At 35.5% G+C, this 20,681-nt stretch overlaps 1 protein-coding gene and 1 long non-coding RNA gene across 3 annotated transcripts; both read right to left on the bottom strand.

Annotated features, from left to right (window-relative positions):
- Positions 1-6,772: 6,772 nt before the first annotated feature.
- Positions 6,773-7,258, bottom strand: LOC136232329 (uncharacterized). Its single transcript, XR_010690466.1, has 2 exons — positions 7,202-7,258; positions 6,773-7,111 (listed from the first exon to the last, which is right to left on the bottom strand). It is a non-coding gene; the product is annotated as an uncharacterized lncRNA (long non-coding RNA).
- Positions 7,259-14,154: 6,896 nt separating this feature from the next.
- On the bottom strand, positions 14,155-20,089 carry LOC136232211 (protein DEFECTIVE IN MERISTEM SILENCING 3-like). Of its 2 annotated transcripts, XM_066021253.1 has the most exons (8): positions 19,913-20,089; positions 18,830-18,931; positions 18,488-18,602; positions 16,359-16,596; positions 15,856-16,047; positions 15,465-15,782; positions 14,556-14,781; positions 14,155-14,475 (listed from the first exon to the last, which is right to left on the bottom strand). In XM_066021253.1, exons 2-8 carry the CDS (start codon positions 18,914-18,916, stop codon positions 14,440-14,442), a joined length of 1,212 nt encoding a protein of 403 aa, XP_065877325.1. In that variant the 5' UTR covers positions 18,917-18,931; positions 19,913-20,089; the 3' UTR covers positions 14,155-14,439. The 2 variants fall into 2 exon arrangements, with proteins under 2 accessions (XP_065877325.1, XP_065877326.1); XM_066021254.1 differs by having other exon boundaries at positions 18,830-20,089.
- Positions 20,090-20,681: the final 592 nt, after the last annotated feature.

The following is a 20,681-nucleotide window of genomic DNA, read 5'->3' as shown; positions in this document are numbered from 1 at the left end:
TGCGGTTTTTGCTAAAGGAAAATATTTTGATAAAAACGCTTGGGCTAATTGGTCCCAAGTTTCAAATTTTGCAGCAGGCATAGAAGTTAACCAAATTTTTGCCTTATCCTTCAAAGTGAAAGGAAAGAGGCGAAGTTTGATTGCTTCGGCTGTTACATCAGTAATTTTAAAAGTATCACAAATTTCTAAGAAATTTGTCAAATGGGCATTAGGGTTTTCGTTAGGTAGTCCATAAAACGTTACGTTGTTTTGCAACATATTAAGCAAAGCAGGCTTAATTTCAAATTGATTTGCGTTTATACGGGGTCTAACTACACTATTAGTTACACCGGCCATTCCTGGCCTAGCATAATCCATAAGTGTCGGTGGATCGGCCATATTTTCTGGCTGGACTACTTTGGTTTTTAAGGGTGTTTTGTCTTTGTTTTTTTTTTGTCTTTCTTGTTTTTCTTAAGTGTTCTTTCAATTTCTGGATCAAGTGGGTCTGGTGGCGTGCCCGAACTTCGCGAACTGCGTATGAACTTGAAATTGTTGCACGAACCAAACTACCTTCAAAACAAAATTGAAAACAAATATGTTATATAAACTGAAAATAAATAAAATGTAAAAGTTGTATAAAAATAATGTGTAAACCTAGATTCGAAAATAAAATACGAAAAATAAAATTTTGTCAAAAATTTTAGCGTATCCCCGGCAACGGCGCCAAAAACTTGTTGAGCGATTTCCGCAAGTGCACGGTTTCGCTTGTAGTAATAAAAATATCGATCCCACAGGGATACGTTTTTTAACGAAAAACTTATTTTTGAATTTGTAAATTTCGAACTTGTTAGATTTACTATTGAATGTTAATGAAAAGTGAAATTTGTCTAATTGAATTTAGGAAAAATAATTGTTTAATTGAGTTTGTGGACTTTGAGTATTTGAAAATGCTAGAATAAGATTTTATATTAGAATATATCGATCGTTAGAAAAGTTTTCTGATTTAGGGATGAATTTTACAAAACAGGAACATTTAGAACTTTTAGAAAAACAAATAAATGTATTCGTTTGCATTGAGCAAAGAAAACAACTTAAACTTTGTATTAATTATGATGATGAAATAAATGACGGAACCTCTAATTAATTGGCTTTGAACGTGGCAAAACCCTTTAGCCGACATAATGCCCTTAACCAAATTAAAACTCTACCGAGATAATAATTTGCCTAAGTGTTCAACAAAGTTTCCTTGTAATGATTTTGAATTAACTACGTTTTAATGAAAACACCATCAATCACTTTAGTGGGTTGGTTACCATAAGTGCTGCATACCGATTTATCGAATAGAACGGACTTTATTAGATGAAATATAAATTGATACAAGTTTACAAAGAACATGGAGCATCGAGTTCTTCGAGGGCGTGCAAGTGAACGGCTGATCAGTCCTTTCCTTGGGTTTCCTTAGAGGTTGTCAGGCTCAGGGGTGAACACTCTACTCAATCTTCTCGATGTAACTTCGTAATAGGGATTCGGTCGGCCTCTACCAAAATGCAAACTAAAACTGGAACAATGTCTAAACGCTACTGTGTTTGTAATTAAACTATAAACAATATGTGTACCTCATCTTGTTTTGTACAGAATCTAATTTCTAACTCTCGAATTGTTTTTACTTAGAACTTATACATTAGTTCTACGCTCTGATTCTATATCTATATTACATAACATTACATTGCATTTTTCTCAACATCAACTCTTTATTTATAGATGTTGAAGGGTTGTGATTGAAGTGATATGTCCTTTTGTGAAAAGACGTATTCGTTGGTAAAGAGTCGTGTCCGTTGTTAAGAATTGTGTTCTTTGTGAAGAGTCGTTTCTATCCACCCGAACGAACGCGTTTCTTGATTTTCAACATGTGTTCATTGCACCTTTGACAGAATTCTGCACTTACCGAGAATGGGGAACATCAAGTTAAGCTTTGGACGAAGGGAGGAAGTAGCTGAAGGACACGTGTCGCGGCCGTGGGTGGTGGATTTGCGGTCGCGGCACGGTGCGTTTTTTCACTTCTTTGCTCTCGTTCGTGTCCTTGACTTGGCGCTTTTGATTTACGTCGTCTTTGACTCATTTTGTAGGGTTTTTCTTCTGTTTTTGATCCTTTTTCGTTCCTATTTGGATTTTACCAAATATTTAGGTACCTTGCAAGAAAGAAAGATATTCGAGAGTAAAAGTAATCTAAAGCGATATAAATAACACAAATTTGTAATAAAAATGATGTAAATATTAATGATATTTTAGGTATATTTTGGGCTTAACAGTCATAAATGCCAGAATCTTTGTCGATTAAGAATCTCGAGGTCAAATTGACAACCCAACGCTTTAGATCAACTCAATACCTCTATAAATAGTGGACAAATTCCCACTTTTATCTCTTTACGCTTAGAAAACTTTGGCATTCCAATTACTCTCTCTAAAAATTCCCAGAATTCCCAAAACTTCTCTGAGAATATGACGAATGTTTTTCTGAATATCTCCGGTGCCGGTTTATCCGATAACCGCTCCGATGAAAACCCCAAATCTCCTACCCAGCGTGACCACGCTAAGGTCACAACACCGAGCAAGAAAGCTCAAGCTGTCCAAGCCACCTCTTCGAATGGGAAAACAACAGCAAAAGGACAAGGGCAAGAAAGTTGTGGAAGGGATTCGTGGAAGCCGAGCAACCCTTTTGTGAGTGGATCAAGAATAATGGTTGGACCGAGCTGTTCTCAGTTCATGATGCTACTTACCCTGAGCTAGTAAGAGAATTCTACGCCAACCTAAAGGTCGCCGATGATAACAGGAACTACCTAGCTTCTTATGTTCGAGGGAAGAACATCTTCATCAACCCTGCGTATCTTGCCTCACTGTTCAAACTGAAAAACGAAGGAGCTATACTTCGTAAATCAGGTGACCAAGATAAAACCAACTATGTTCACACCTTCTGTAAACCTGCTGGTCATGTAGGTGAAATCTCGAGTACCTCCATGGGTCAGCATCAAAAGATGGCCCATTACATACTGACCAATTTCCTTTTCCCTAAAATCAACTGCACCAACTCAGCAACCAATTTTGAGCAGTGTTTTATATGGCACATGCTGACTTACACACCGATAAACATGCCCGTCTTCATAATCGGTGGGTTTCTACGAAATATAGGAACCCTTAGGTTAGGCTCTTTTATCACCCGAATCCTCAAGGATCACAATGTGGACATGGTTGCGAAAATCCACACTTGGGGAACCAAGATTACAGCTGCTGCCCTATTCGGTTTGGCCCATGATCAACCTATTGTGCCAAAGAAAGGAAAAGGGGAAGCTGACCAGAACGCTGAGGGAGCGGTGACTCGAAAGGGAAGAACTCAAAGAAAGAGGAAGGCTATCCAGAGCACCTCTAAAGCTGTTGCTTCTGCCCCAAAGAAGCTTAAATTTGTATGCGGAGGAACTAAGCCTCAGATTCAACAAGGATAGGGTGGATCCAGGTCAGCTGAGAAAAGACCTAGGCAAGCTGAGCCTGAGGCAGAAGAAAGAGAGATTGATAAGCAACCATTAAGGAAGAAGAAGAAGCTCAATTTTAAGTTAAGACCTATAGATGCCCTTCCGACTGATGTCATCGTTCCTCCTAACTCACATTATGCACAGAGTCAAGGCATTGGCGCTGAGCAACAGTTAGATGACCAGGAAGAATAAGACCAATTGGGTGGTCAGTTTGTCGAGGAAGAACTGGATGAACAGTTTGAGGAAGAAGAAATGGATGAAGAAGAACTGGATGATGAGTCTGATGAAGAAGAAAGTAGTCAGGATGACACTGAGGAAACAGCTGATGATGAGCACCTTGAACCAATCAACACTGAGTTGGTTGACGAAGAAGAAACTGAGCAAACAGCAAATGCTCCCGCTGTTCAAAGGGAAGCTTCACCTACTGACTCAATTGAGTCCATTCCTACTGACCCCACTCCTCCAAAACTAAAGAAACTGAGAAAGAATAAGGCATTTCGAGCACCCGTCATTTACCTAATGGGTGACTCACCGTTGAGGGATGAGATCTCAGACCTTACAGATGTACATCTTAGGTTCTTCTCCAACCCTCCTGAGTCTCAACCAGAGCAACAAGAAAATCAAGCCTCTGTTTCTCAGCCGAAGGAACATGCCGACTTAACCGCTTCCGCAAACCAAAGTAATGCCGAACAAGTGCTCGAAGATTCCGCTCCTCAACACGTTGAGCAAGCCAAGGAATTACCTGCTCAGGTGAACAACGAACTTACTCAGCTTCCACAATCTAGTCAATTTCAGCCTGACCCTGAGCAAGTCACACATTCTGCCGATCCTCCACTTCCATAACTCAATGTGCAGAATCCAATCCAGTCAGTTTCTACTGACAATCCTAATTCCAGGCCAGCCGGTGATAATGCTGGGCCTTCTAATGATGAGCAGAACCAAACACTGCCTTCATTCGGTTCTACTCCTCCTCCGGCATCTGGGCCAACACATGATGGATCCTTTAGCTACCTAAATGCAACTGAGTCTGGTCGAAGAATCGTTGACTCAGCTCAAGCTCTTATCCAGGACCTTCATCAATCAAACACTAATGTCGCTGGGTCTACTAATGTTGAGACAACTCAACTTTCATCTGTCACTTAGCTTCTAACTGAGATCAAAGGTCTGAAGGATCTTCTGTGTGTCATGACTTCATTGCAATCTCAACAGCCCAGGCAGGACTTTATAACAAAGCTGGCCGAACTCCAGCTGACCATGGTAAACCACATGAACTCACTCCAAGGGCAGATTCATCAATTGTCAGCTGCGAACTCAGCATATGCCACTTCTACCGAAGTACATTATCTCTTCAGCCAACTTCATACTGAGCAAGAGAAAACCAATCACCAACTTTCTTCCTCCTCCCAATGCTCCATTGAGTAAATTAGCGAGGCTGTGCATCTGCTAAACTTAAGGAGGGAAGAGATGGCAACTGACCAGCTCAAAACAAACGAGATCCTGAAGTACTCTCGCGTTACCTTCAACCACGTGCGACACACCAACGCTCAGCGTGAGTATTATGATTCGTCTTTGCTAAAGATGTTTCATCAAGCTTTTGCAATGCTCACGGACAGCATACACTGGGTTGCAAAGGGTCAAGCATATGTTCTAAGTATGCTGAGTGCTGCTGATGTCAGGATTCCTCGCACTATTTTGGATGATGGTGTTCCCATCTTCGATGGCATAAATACAAGCACACACAAGCTGAAGGCATTCTCTAAACGCCTAACTAAAGCTGCCATTGAAGACACTTTCATTGCTCCTCCTGCTGATGGTGGCAAAACGGGGGAGAAAGTACAAGCTCAAGGAACCCAGCATTCAGAAGACGCTTCAGGTAGTCAGCAAAGACAAAAGGGAAAGGATAAAGCTAAAGAGCATGAGGCACAACTCAACTATAAGAAGAAATAGCTTTATCTTTACTAAGACTGACTTGATGTCATTGTGTTAAAACTTGTAGTCTTTCCCTTGTGTATTTTTGTGCTGACCCTGAATACAAAACGCTGATGCATCTATCCTTTTAACTTAACCAATCTTATGTGATGCTTACTTATGTTTTGTATTGAACAGTTAATCGCATCTTCACTAAATCAACTGTGCTACTTGTCTACATTGCTTTATGATTGCATGCTGTGTTGATAAAAATGTTGACCGCCTTTACATGTCTTCTTAAACACATTGAACAAAGAAATACTCATCGCTCTCCGATATATAAATCTTCCGCATAAACTGAGTTAAATAGAATATGTTCCATGAGCTGACCTAATTCTGAAAACTGACCTTAGACTTACTTGAAATGTTTAAAGTAAATCTAAGTCAGCCGCTCAACCCTTACGGGGGAGTATACTAAGTAAGATAAGGTCAACAATCATGGGGGAGCTCAACACTGAGTTCTTGACTGAATATTTTTGCCAACATCAAAATGGGGGAGTTTGTTGAAACACCTTTCCACATGATTTTGATTTGACAAAATTATCACTACACCATAGATGGTCTATTGCAACACCAAGCAAGTGTTGGCTAAAGTCGTTATTGTGTTGCTAAAGAAGTTTTGGCAACAGTTTTTGTCAGAAAAGAGAGTTGCTTTTTCGCACGTTGCTAAAGATGTCTTAAGCAACATTTTTTCACATTTTTAGCAACATCGATACAAATGTTGCTACACGTATTTGTGGCAACACTTTCCTCTCCTATAGCAACTTAAATGAAAGCGTTGCCAAATCATAGAACATGTAACAGTATTATCGAATAAAATTACAAGCAACACTTTTAAACTTTCTTGCAACAAGTTTTTATGCAACATTGTTTTTTGCAACTCTTTTTATATAGAATTGCAACACTTTTTAATTTAACATTTTTTTTTTGTTTCAAGCAACTCTTTCGTATACAATATGCAACATTTTTTAAATGTAACACTTTTTAAGCTTAATTTAACACTTTTTAATTTAACATTTTTTTAGCAACTTTTTTATATTATGTTCATAGCAACACTTTTTGTTTGAAATTTTAACGATTTTTAATGTAACACTGTAATATATGCAACATAATCTTTAACTTGTGCAACACTAAAAAAATTAAAAGAAATGTTTGAATTTAAATAATAGCATAAAAAAAACCCTTAATTGCAATTACAAATCCATAATAGGCCAATTTATTAACAATGAAATTTAAAATTCTCAAATGATCCAAAACACATAATAAAAAGTATAATAAAGTCATAATAATGTAACCTATCCTTCAAATTACTTAGAAAAGACAGTAGCATTCTCATTTTCATTTGAAATGTCACCATATATATCCTCAATATCAATGTTGAGATTGGGATTAACTTCTACCAATTTGTTTATAATTAATGTCAAGCTCTTCCTCACTTTTTGATCCACTTGTTTCATTTTCTCCTCCATTACTTCTTCAAGTTGGATAACTTTCTCCTCAATTTCTCCTTGCAATTGGTTCTTTTTCAACAGAGCCCTTCCTCGACGTTTAGACGAGCTCGCGCTGGTTAATTAGGAATTGAGAGGTGCCGACGTAGGTGAATTAGGAATTGAGAGACAAGAAGAATGATTCCTTATCGACTGCCAGGAAAGAATTATGAAATGACAATAAAATTCACCATTTAAACTATGATTATTCACACAAGCTAAAAAGGAGAAGATGGTGCTTACACACGAAAGAGCAGAAGCTGATATACCTCAAGTGCATATTTGTAGCAGTGATGGAAGCCAATCTGATTGAACTTTGGGGAACTCTATAGAACCAAAATAATCCAAAAGGAACATTACATAATGAAAGTACATTTTAAAATAAAAAATTAGCATAAAAACCTTTCAAGTAAAACATGTTCTGTTAAGATTATGTGTTTTCTTTCTACTAAACTTCTCACTCTTATAAATTATAATGACTGTCTCTTCCTCTTCTAATAAACGTATAATCTCTTCCTCTTCTAATAAACGTATAATCTCTCTCTCTTTTAATACTTTTTTTAATAGAACTGCCCCTAACTACCAAGGCACGGGTCATGGCGGTTGCGCCTCGCCATGGGGCTGCCATGGCGCTAATCACCAATTCGGAACTAGTATGTCAATTTCAATGTCAAACAAAATAAACATCAAACTAAAGTGTCATTAACAGGAGGAACTTAACATGCTAAACAACATACACTACCCTAACACATAAAGTGTCATAACCAATGTTTAAACTTGACTCAATTGTGAAGTTATCTTTAGAGACATAATGAGAGAATACAGCTTAACATACCACTGCAATAACCACGAAAATATAGAACTGTAACCTTTTACGAAGCACTATACACTATATGGAAATCATAAAAATGAGCTTCATGTGGATTATTATGAACCTAACAAGAAGGGCCAAATGATTGAAGTAACTTTCCTGGTTGAACCATGTCAACTACTAAAAACTTGGTGCTCGAACCAAAGAAAAAAATAGTAAAATGATGTTATGGAAAGATATACCAATGTGGAATTATCAATTCGGGCTGTTGGCATTATCAATTCCTTCTTCCCCTATGCCACTTAATTCCTCATGATTATCCTGTTCGAAGCATTAACCATGAAATTTGACAGCAGTCATGCACTACAAAGTAAACAATAGCATTATTAGATTATCATCAAGACCAGACCTCAATTGGTTTATTCTCTAGTGTTAAGAATCCACCCACCTTAACCAAGGAGGGGAAGCAGAGTTACTCTGTTTGCATCTCTCAGAAAAAGCATGAGCAAAAACACAATAATCATTCGGTGAAAGAGTTCCATCCCAAGATGAAACATCCATGATTGACCGACTCAGAATCTATTGGTGGGTAACAAGATAGCAGGGCAAGAAGAGAAAAGTGCAAATTAAGCATCATTTAACATGCATATCTACCAAAAACATCCAGGTGTACCATGTGCAAATAAATTCTGGAAATACCTTTCCACGTTCTTCCAGGGTATTGCAAAGGCATTCAAGACCATAGTAAGACTTGCTAGACCACATTAAGCAGGTTCTGACTCTGTCTTAAAATAAGAAATAAGCTTGTAGAACCCTTATAGTGTTCCATTATGAATGGCTTCTATAAAAAGTTCCTGCAAATCTCAAAAAAGGAACCAACATAGTACCTGATCATAATGAGCAGGCTCAAAAAAGGAACCAACATGACAGTGAGTGAAAGAAAACAAAGATCAGTGATAAATTGACAGATGCATATAGTTGGAAAGGGATAGATTAAAGACCTCAACAAGTAAACCAAGTTCCTTACAAATCTGTGTAAGAACAAATGTTGCATAGCAATAGAGTTCCAAGGTACAAGCAGTGAACTAATCTTTTAAACGCGTGGAGTTTTGAATTCCACTTAATGCTGCCACATGTTAATAAATGATTTTTTTTAAAACACCAAATGCATAAAAAGACATTAACATTAGAGGAAAAAAACAGGTTATAAATTGACACACGAGAGCAGAGCAACCAGTGTTTTCTGAAAATTGCAGGAATAATGCAGTAAAGGGTAAAATGTTTGTAGATGTTAGCAGGAAACTCATTGTATTTATATATCTACAGCTATGCTGCAAAGTAAACAAGGCAATATATAGTTTCTGATAAATTAATGAAACAATCTTGCATACAGACTATGCATAAGCATATTGTTGTTGGATCAATGTACTAGCATTTCCATTGTAGTGAATAAATTCTGTAAATTTTCTATGTTTGGGATAGAAACACAAGTATACAATAGCTGCTGGTCTATCTCCTGCTGGCAGCTTGGTGGCTGGTCAAGAGCACCAACCATCTATAGAGTAAAGAGTATTTGCATGGTGTTCGCTAAAGTTGTTTTTGAAACAATAAAGTCACTAAAGTATAGTTGGCAACACATTTAGACAGATAAAGAATATCAGAAATTAAGGAAAATACTCATTAATTTCAAAACATTAAACAGTTACCTTCAATGGTTTCATCTTGGTGCTGATAAGATTGATGATTCTTGTGGATCTGAAAGTATCATTTCTACTTTTGCAAGAGATCAACGTTCTCCATCATCTTTCTGCTCAACCATTCGGGAGCCACCTACCCTCTCGTTCCTCGTAGTTTAGTTATAATTTGACTTTGGCTCTTCTCAATTAGCCTTGCTAGACCGAAATCAGATAGTTTAACATGGTGTATGTTGCCTATAGTCTTCATTTCTGCTAAAAACTTTTTCTTGCCTGTAAATAAATAAATGCACTTTGAGTGTTACATTGAAAGACACATGCTCTATAACATGCTTTGGATTCTTCACTTTGACTACAAAACACACGGATATTAATCGACTTTTGACAGCCATTACACAGGGTCAACCAAACAATATAACTTTTGACAGCCATTGTGTCACTCATCTCAATAGAAATTGATAGCCAATATATCTATAACGATGCAGAGCATAATTAATAAGTCAGGTATTACCAGCAAATTGCAGGTTTAATTTTAAGTGTTTTAACTATATATGCAACCCAATTGATTGAGATAACTAACACATAAGCTATGAACTGAAAAATAACGAGCTTTAATCAACATTGTGTGTCAGCCCATGATGTTTCAGAGTGAAACTAAGTTTTTAAGTCCCTTCATCACTACGAGGGACAAGTCAACAGGAGTATAAATTGCAAAATTACAAAGAAAACAATATACACTATCCATGTAGAAGCATTTAGAAGCATGAAATTAGATATTTCTATTCATGTTGCTAATCAGCTCCAAATATTGTTCATAGATTAGCCTTTCATCATTGAATGACTTGTAAAATCAGAAAATGATGCTTTATTTTCTTATACAGAACATAAGACATTGTGATTATCTATCAAGAAATGACGAAAGAACAATCTGTAACCATTTGAGACCACCTACATATATTCTATTTGGTCAATCTTTATAACAAGAAAAAACTCTGGACTGAAATTTGATTTTTAATCAATCAAATTTCAATATATCTGAATTAGCATCCTGGAAAATAACACTAAAATGTATAAACTGTCAAACCATTAATTAAGCATACTTCATTCCCCATTAGTTTATATCCTTTGAAAACTTCCATCCTTAAACCAATAGCAATTCATATAGTAAATCCAATCTTGAACCATGATATTCGTGAAAAACAACTAACAAATGCAGCATTTGATCATTAGGATTCAGAAGTTAATGTGTGACAGTCTGTGATCTGCAGTTCTTTAAATAACATCACTAGCACACTTACAATAAATTCAGACACCAGCAGGTTTCCATAGTCAAATTCCTTTTTGAACATGAAAATCTCATTTTTGAAAGAAGCAGAAAAAACCAAAAGAAAATTCTTAGACACAAATTAGAAAAAAAACATTTATCTAAGATTCCCATAACAATCCATAAAGATAGCAAAAACATTTGAACAATAAACACCAAGGAAACCCAAGCTACATACATATGACTCATATTAGTAAACTCAGGCAACATATGTATGACCCATATAGAACCAACTAAAACTTTGTTTAAAGGCATAGGTACATAAAAGAAAGAGACATTGATGAAGGTGGAAGAGAAGAGCTCACTAGTTGTAGTGTCGGAGAAACTTCTCCCTTAACGCAACTTCAACTAGAAAGTTAGGTTTTGTGCTTCCGAGAAAATGTCCAGGATGAGTAGCCATTCAGGTTAGAGAAGATACGATTAGTGATTTAGGTGGGTATAAATTTCATGTTCGTGTGAATTTGGGTGGCACAAGCCATCGAATTGAGGTGTGGATGTGTGTGAGATTTGGGGCAAAATTTAGGTCGAGGAAGCTTTGTGTTTTGTCTAAGCTTTCACGGTTTGGGGCAAAAATTTCAAATGAATTTCACGGTTTAGGGAAAAAAATTTGGAGGGATTGTTTGGAGGGAATACTAAATTTTGGGTAATTATTTGGGGTAAAAAATTTGGACCGATTGTTTGGGGGGAATTCTAAATTTTGGAGTAATTATTTAAGGAAAATAGTGAGAATATAATGTATCATTAATATTATAGTTAAATAAAAGGGATAAGGTATCAAAATAGGCTTAAGGTTTTTGGGGAAGTACCAATTTAGGTTCAATGTTCAAAATAGCACCAATATAGGCTTAACGTTTACAACATAATATCAATTTAGTCTTAACATTTACAATATAGCAACAATTTAGGCCTCACGTACAAAATAACACCAATATAGGATTAACGTTTACAAAATAATACGAATTTAAGCTTAACGTTTATAAAAATATATGCAAACTAAAAGTAATTGAATATCCACAATATTTCGAACACTAGTTAAAATAATATTGATACATATTAGTGTTCAAAATATTGTGGATATTCAATTACTTTTAGTTTGCATATATTACATGAGTCATGGAATTTAGGAGCCATGGAATGGTTGATGAAAAACAAATATAACATCTTAATGGGCAAGAATACTAATTAATTGTATTATAAAGAAAATAGAACTAAACAAAAAGATAACATATAAAATTAATAGGAAAAGAATATAATATGGTTAATTTAATTATGACGTTTAGCTTAAATTGGATATATTTTGTAAACGTTAAGCTTAAATTCGTACTTTTTTGAAAACGTTAAACCTATATTGGTGCTATTTTGTACGTGAGGCCTAAATTGATGCTACATTGTAAACGTTAAGCCTAAATTGATATTATGTTATAAACATTAAGCCTATATTGGTGCTATTTTTTATTCTCATTAAATTTTTCTTATTAATACTCACTTTTCTTGTAGTGGAAATATACAAATCGACGTCGTTTTGCATCTAATAGAATTAAGAAAGATTATTTACATAAAAAGTGTTTCAATTTTGACACATCTCTTGCAACACTTTATAATTAGTGTTCTAAAATTTCAAAGTTATGTGAGTTTGACATGTCATTTGCAACATTCTATAAACCATGTTGCAAAAGATCCAAAAAAAACATAAAAAATGCAACACATTACAAGCAACACATCATTAATGTGTTTGTTCAATGTTGAGTTTAATTGTTTACAAGACATTAAGATTAAAAAGCCCAAAGGCCCTTAAAGTGGAAGTCAAGCCCAAGTCAACACATCAAGACCATTCGGCCCAAGAGTTCAAAACGAAGTCGTATCAAGCAAAACGACGACTCAACAAAAGAAGGATCGAGAAGCCTTCGAAGCCAAAAGCTTCAAGTGGAAGCTGCTGAGTTGGACGACAATGCAGTCTGGACAGCGGCAGACAATGTTCAACTTCTAGACAAAGTATTTCTACTTTGGAAAAAGTTCAGAAGGCGCAGGAAGCTGTCTCGTGGACTTTTCCTTAAATGTCGAAACATTCTGCTGTGGACTGACGAAGACAGAAGATGCAAGAATCCTATTGGCCAACGACGCTGAGCACGCCCAGAGTGACAACGACAGGAAGCTGTTTCCCTCCAACGGTTATTTCGAAATTCGAAATGACCAGGTGCCTCAAGTGTCACTATATAAAGGCCATCCATTTGCTTCAATCGATGCAGATCTTCAATTAGTCGAAACGCTGACCAAATTCATACTTGACGTTTCTATGAGAAAAGCAAAGCAAATACCTTACACCAATTTCTACATTATTGTGTAAAAGTCTAGAGTGATTTTCAATCATCTAAAGTGTCTTAGCTGACTAAGTAAGAAACTCACGCTGAGTTAAGTCTACTAAGAAGCTGAGTTCAGGAATAGACTCTAAGTGTTATTTCCTGACTCGAGTAAAGAAGCAGACTTAGTCACAAGTTGACTAAGCTTGTGTCTTGAATCTACTTAGTGACGCTATGTAAACATTTTCATAAGAAAAGAAGTCAGTCTTAACGGACAAAATTTAAAATAGTTCCTATCCCCCATTGGAACTAACTTGTCACGTTATAAGGGACCAACATCAACTATTTGAAAAATGTCTCACTAATGGCCAAAAGTATAAATTCAAAAATCGTTTAGTTACTCAAGGTGTTTATCATGTTTCGGACGGCTCAAAATTATGATCTTCTACATTGTTACTTGAAATGAATCATGTCTCATTGTTGATCTATTTGAGTGCTTGTTTTCGAATTTAATTTGGTTGAGGACAAGCAAAAGCTTAAATATTTGTTTTTCGTCAATGATTCCATGACTACTAAATTAAATATCCACAATATTTCGAAATATTGTGGATATTCAATTACTTTCATTAAGTTTAAATTCGTATTATTTTGTAAACGTTAAGTCTATATTGGTGCTATTTTGTACGTGAGGCCTAAATTGATGCTATATTATAAACGTTAAGTCTAAATTGATATTATGTTTTAAGCGTTAAGCCTATATATATTGGTACTATTTTGAAAGTTGAGCCTAAATTGGTACTTCCCCAAAAACCTTAGGCCTATTTTGGTACCTTATCCCTATAAATTATGACTATGTTCGAAAATAAAAACATAGATGTTTTATTTTTATAAAATAGGATAAAGAGTTGTCACTTCAAATTTAATTTAATCTATTTTGACTATTAATTTTAAAGAATCGATAGAAACAAAAACTTAACATAGAAACTAGTAAATTATTTATCCAAATTAATCAAAAAGTATGCAAAAAGAAAAACCCATAATAATTTCACATAATGCAAAAACTTCAGGGTTTATGAAAAAACTTGTAAAAGTTGCTCCTACTTGAAGTGCATAACATTTTTAAAAGGAAAAAAATGGCAGATTTGCTACTCCTAATACGAACCGGTCCTTACTGCACACCATAGATCGAAAAGGATTGTTTCAAACCATTGAGTTTACAAAACCAATTGCTCCTGGTAACTGAATAAGCTGCCCTTTTCACGAAAAGAAATTTGTAACCCATTCAAAAACGATAACGGAATAGAAGACTTTTCCGAGTTGCTATCCTGATAAGGATTTGATTCCCCCTTCTAATATCATCTAGGGTTGAACCTATCCTGTCCTCCCTGCATCTGAAGCGAGAGCAAATGCTGTTGAAATCTGCAAAATACAACTCCAATCCAACTCAATTAAGATGTGTTCAGTGCAATACATGAGCTGTGTTTGCAGAGGTTTCTGAGAGAAACTTAACAAACTCTTCCTTCTTTCTCTCAAAATTGAATCTTGCAGAATTCAACAGCATTTGCTCTCGCTTTAAATCCTCTGTCAACTTCTCCTTTTCCCATGTCTTCTGTTTGAGTTGATTCTCAGTTTCCATGTAGCTATCAGGTGGATTTGCTGATATGGAAGGTTTTGGAAATCTTACATCAACATCAGTCCTGCGGAACAAAAAAAATCAAGAAAGAAGAGATACCAAATGAGAAATACACACACAACACGCGCTCACACACACACATGTAACTCTAAACATAGGGTATGCCAAAATATGTTATTTACTAGCCAGATGCATCGCATGAAACATAAAGGGCGGTCCAGTGCACTACGCGTCCCAGCTAAGGGGCAAGAGAGGGATCCCATCACAAGGGTCTACTGGGGGCAAGTCTTCCCCTGCCAATTTTTTTGGCAAGAGGTCGCTCCTAAGACGTGAACTCGTGACCTCTCGGTCACACAACAACAACAATGTTTACCGCTGCGCTAAGGCTCACCCTTTGAATCGACCATTCTAGACAAAATAAGTATTTCTTTTCTTTTGTATGATAGTTGTACAAAAATTGGGGGAAGAAAAATCCATGCACCAAATATCATGAGTTGAATTTGGAAGGTCAGAGGCTAATGCTATGAACCCTATTGGTGGCCTATTATTATCGAATTATAGCACATACATAATTCTACAATCTATCACGATTCAGAAAGACATTTCTTTCTTAGTGCATTTAAACTACCTACATGCAGAAAGCAAATTCCGAAATACCACAAAATGAGATGCTGTAAACCGTTGAAATTCACCATTAGATCCGATTGGAAGACAATTTCATGTCAATAATGAAAGCAAAATACTTACCGATTCCCCAAGGAAAAGAAACCATTAGGCTTAATAATTCCTCCATCCAGTGAAATTGCTCCATCACTTATAAGTGGAAGAGCAAGTAGCATCTCCTCCCTACTTTTGTAAACTTGCAGGCGAGAAAAGAGGCTGTAAAATAGAGTCTCTCTGAGGCCATAAACATCGGATACATACAACAAATTCATGTAATCCACATGGATCATGTTAACAGCGAAACCAATAAATCCAGGTGGGCACTCGCCATTAGGCAATTTTGGCTGTAGAAGATCAAGCCTTCTTTGAGGGTCATCATCCACAAATTCACCACAGTAAGATCTACAAGGGAAAAAAGTTTGTAATTCAAGAGCTGAATTCCAAACAACAATAAAGAAAAAAAAGAGATACATGCCTTAAATTTTCGAGACAAATGATAAGAAATCGACCATCTAGAGTCCGTCCGATAGTAGTACCAAAGCCTCGAATTCCAGAATCACTATTTATATGGCCTTCCTTGTCATAAGTTTCAAGAGCTTGAACACCTTCGTAAGTCTTGCAAACAATTCCTAGCATTGTCTCTACTCCTAAGTACTCTGAAAGAAGCCTGCAATTAAGAAAGAATAAGTAAAAGTAGATTGAAAATAGTGCAGATAACTACGACAACTGCATTATCACGTAGCTCTTTAAAGCAAAGATCATTGTGGCAGTAAGTACGGAGGCATTTCACTGATTGAAAATAATAAGAGCTCTTGGAATTGTGGAGTACATAAATTAACTGACTACATTAGAACCAAGACCAGTATGCTATATTAGCAAGGAAACTAATCATAAGACTTATTTCATAGAAGAGGAAGACTCTACATGTTACATAGATAGTAAATATCAATAACAGATAACATGCAACTTCAAACTAACCTGCTAAGATTATCATCATCCACCTTGCCCAAAGTAGCAACAATACCAAGTACATCCTTAGTGAATCCGAGTTGAGGTGCATGAGTACCATGGCGCGTTCTCAGCTGACACAGAATGCCTGCAGCAAAAGTTTCATGCTGCAGAATCTGCTTTACCGTTTCTTCCTCACTCTGATTGGAGGAATGGCTTTCACTTTCACCACTAGGAGGTCTTGCGGAGTGATAATTACCAAGAATAACTGAAAGGAAACTTGTCGGTAGAAAAAATTGAAAATGGAAAAAGAGATATTATGCATCACAAATGATTATACAGATAAAATCTCCAAACAATTCTAGTATCTAAAAGTAAATCCTTCCATTCTGAAACACTGACTGGAAGTTGAGATAAAAAAAAACTGCTCACACTATAAGTTCTGAGCTTTGGATTGAGTTACGGGTCCTTTGGATTGAGTTACGGGTCCTGCTCATATTATAATTCAAACTTCCTAAATAAAAATTCTGAAAATAAAACCATACCCCTATTAGAATTGAAACTTCCTAAATAACAATTCTCATAATAAATTCCTACTCCTCAAGGACTAAGACTTCCTAAATAAATAACAATTATGAAACTAGTAAGTCCTAAACCTAATCAAAATAACGATTTATTATGATATAGACTAGCTACAACAGTTTTAACATTGCCTTCCCCTACAAAAATGAGTGTGATGTCATGCACAAAGATGATAACTGGAGCTACTTCACCAAAGCATCAGTTGGTGATAGGATCTTCATCATCTGGTTCTAGTAAAGGTTCCTCCAGTCCTTCCAGCCAGTCATATCTTTTATACTGATGTCCTCATGTATACGATTAGTCATAATTATAACAAATCCCCTTAGTCTTTCGTTTCTCTAAACTGTCCTTCCACGGCTGGCCAGCGGTCCCATCTTGATAATTTCTCTTTTTTCATATACCCTTGGTAATTCAGCAAATTTATGCAACTCTACTTCGACCACTATTGTGCCTTTCAACAGTGTGTTGATGCTTACAAAAATGCTCACACATATGCAACCAACCAGCTCAAGGGATCATACGACCCATCAAACTTAGGAAATCCAGTTTTGAGAATTTTGGAAGCAGTCCTCCTCCTGCCGTCGTATTCTACTGTCCACCCCCTGTCTCCTTCCTTGTTGTGCTAGATTGCCACTCTCCTCAATGGTTTCTAGTTGGAGTACCATGGCCTCCACCTTTGGCCTGTCTTTGCAGTATGAAGCTCAAAAAGGCTTCAAACTGTTTTTCCAGATTACTTGATTCACCCATAACTTGCTCTAATACCACTTTGTTAAGCTCCTGAGTTTTGGATCAAATTACGGGTCCTTGAACCTTGAAATTAGAAAGTGAATCTTACTTCTTTTTCTTTCGAGATAGTATGATGAGAATTAATTAATGCAGCTCGTTAGAGAGAAACCCGGATCTCTATGATGAGAACTCCTGACCTCTGAATTTGTTTTTCAAATAGTACTTTACCAATGATAAAATGGTTCCTTTCTATAATAGTACAAAAGGCAAACTTAAACTAGGATTCCTATTCTATTAGATTTAACACTTCCTAAATAAAAATTCTAAAAATAAACTACTATCCTATTAGAATTAGAACTTCCTAAATAATAGTTCTGAAAATAAACTCTTATTTCTACTAATACTAAGACTTCCTAAATAAATGATAATTCCGAAAATAACAATTTCTAAATAAATTTACTCTAATTTAGACTAGTTACAACAGTTTCCTAACAACATCATTTTCTGTTTATATCAGCAAAAACTTTATTGAAATATCTTGTCTAATTAAATTAACTAAAACATTGAAGGAAACGGTGTATATGAATTACAGATCTAAACATTGCTACCACAGTACTTAAAGCACCTGGAGAACCAAGAATTAATGGCCAACAATTAAAAACAGGTGACTCAGTTGAATTTGTTAGGTAGCTACCATGCTTAAATTAAAAACCATTACACTACACAACATAAATTTGTTCTTAGATGTGCTTGTCTCCAAGTGAACTGCACATGCAAATACTTCTTAGCTGAGTAATCTTCAAGAAGAACTAATCCTCTAGAAGAGGCACAAAAAATAAAATTTAGCATACCTTGCAGATCAAGTATTGAGTCTTCTAATTTGTTTCGTTGACTTTTCAAGAATTTCAAGTTATCCTCATGCTGCTTGATTTGGATTCCCGCTGTGTGTAGATCATCTTGAAATTTCTGCAAAGGTTACAATTTAACAATTAGTTCTTTGACCTACTTTACATTGTAAATAAGCTCCAGTAACTTAAAGGATGTCTAAAAAAATACAAATTGCAATGTGAAATTTCGGCTTTTTTTTTTACAAATGTCAACTCCATAAAAATAAAATATAAATAACAGAAGAATTGCTTTTGATTTACACCCACATCACAACAAAATGTAAAGATCCTATGCAAACTGAAAACCTTAGAATTGTATATGACGGATTGGGCTTGCATAGAACCACCATTTTGCATTTCATTACTTGGGATAATACTAGCTTCTTCTTTCATCAGAGCTGACAAATCCTGCGGAAACACTCTATGTAAGAATTACAGCTAAAACAAAAGGATGGACTTAACATTTGTAACTATGAACATATCATCTCAAAGAGCAACATGACACTATGTTCCTTACACAAATAGGTAAAGCAAGGCACATTTGTATGCATCACAGTGCACGTCAAGAAACAATAAAAAGCCGACAAACAAACACCATATTTACTAATAATGGAAATAGTCATAGTAATCTTTTGAAATCTAAAGATGATAAAAGTCTAAAACATATGAAGCCTCAGACATAATTTCTTTATGGTCTCACTGCATATAGTGAACAAATTAAAAGCCTTCAAAGCTTATGCTCCCAAATAATATCCTAATTATTGGAAGATGAAGTCATCAAAATTAGCTGCAAAGTTTAAAAGTTCTCTGTCATTCAAAAACAATGGCTGACAATATAATTTCTTTGATAACAACCATGCAAGCATATACATGGCTTCTACTTTTCTACATGTCAAAATTTTCAAAATATAGTTCACTGAGTGAAGCAAAATGAATCCAGCCACACTAATCACCATCCTTCTTAGGGTCTCCAAATTTATGATTCTCATTGAAGCAATAATTCAAAGAAACTTCCGTGATTTTCAAACAGCAATTACAAAGAAAAATCAATTTCCAAGCCAAGAGTATACAAATTTCACCAGAATTACAGCTCTACTATGAAGCACCGATAGGGGTATGCATACTGGTGCAAGTATTCGAACCGATACGCCAAACAACATTTCTAAAAAATATGAGATACAGTACGGCGGGGATACAACAAATTTTATATATAATTAATAATATATATATCATTTATAATGAAAATTCAAAAGATACACAAATATATAAATCACAAATCATATTCATAAAGTGATTATAAAAACACAAATAATACTCGCAAGTCATTATAAAACCACAAATAACATCTATAATATTAACTAATAAGTAATTAATTCATAGCAGATCGACCAGATGAGAGGAAAAACTCGATCAAAGTATATCGACCAGATGAGAGGGATCGACTTCAGCAAAGCAATCGAGGAAGACAACTGATTGCACAAAACCACTGAACAGAAAAACTCGATCAGATGAGAGAAAAGATTTAGCAATTTCAATTTTGTTAGGGTTCAATGCATCGCACAGGAGAGATTTTCAATTTTAGTTTAGGGTTCAATAGATTTCGTGTCCGTATATACTAGTAATCCTGGGAGTATTTCATTTTAATCCTTATATTTTCTGAGTTTAAAAAAAAACCCTTATACTTTCATAGTTTTTAAAAAAAAACCCTAAAGTATCCCCGAAGTGTCCCCCGCGTTCCCATCATTTAAAAAAAAATTATTGTAGCATCATTTTTTGATGGGACATCATTTAATAAAATAATATTATTTATTTTCTTTTTCATTTATTTTATATACATAAAAACCAGAAATCAAGAATCATTTAACACTAATAATCAATCCATACAAAATCATTTAACTCTAATAATGATGAAATGGGTTGGAGTAAAAACATTGTAGCATAATCAAAACAGATAGAGAATATGATGAAAACATGGTTTGATGAAGTAAATTTGATGAAATGTGTTGGAGATGGTCTAAGCCATGGTTAGTTGCAAACTGAAAAGAACTATTCATTAAACCCAAAACGCAATATTACCATCCATACGTGGTTCAGATCAACGCGGTTAGGTTTTGACAACAACAAATTTAACTTGTCAAAACTAATTTGTGTGACTCAC

Source organism: Euphorbia lathyris, chromosome 6 (genome assembly GCF_963576675.1).
Source record: "Euphorbia lathyris chromosome 6, ddEupLath1.1, whole genome shotgun sequence".
Classification (NCBI taxonomy): Eukaryota; Viridiplantae; Streptophyta; class Magnoliopsida; order Malpighiales; family Euphorbiaceae; genus Euphorbia; species Euphorbia lathyris.
This window is presented reverse-complemented; position numbering and strand designations above follow the sequence as displayed.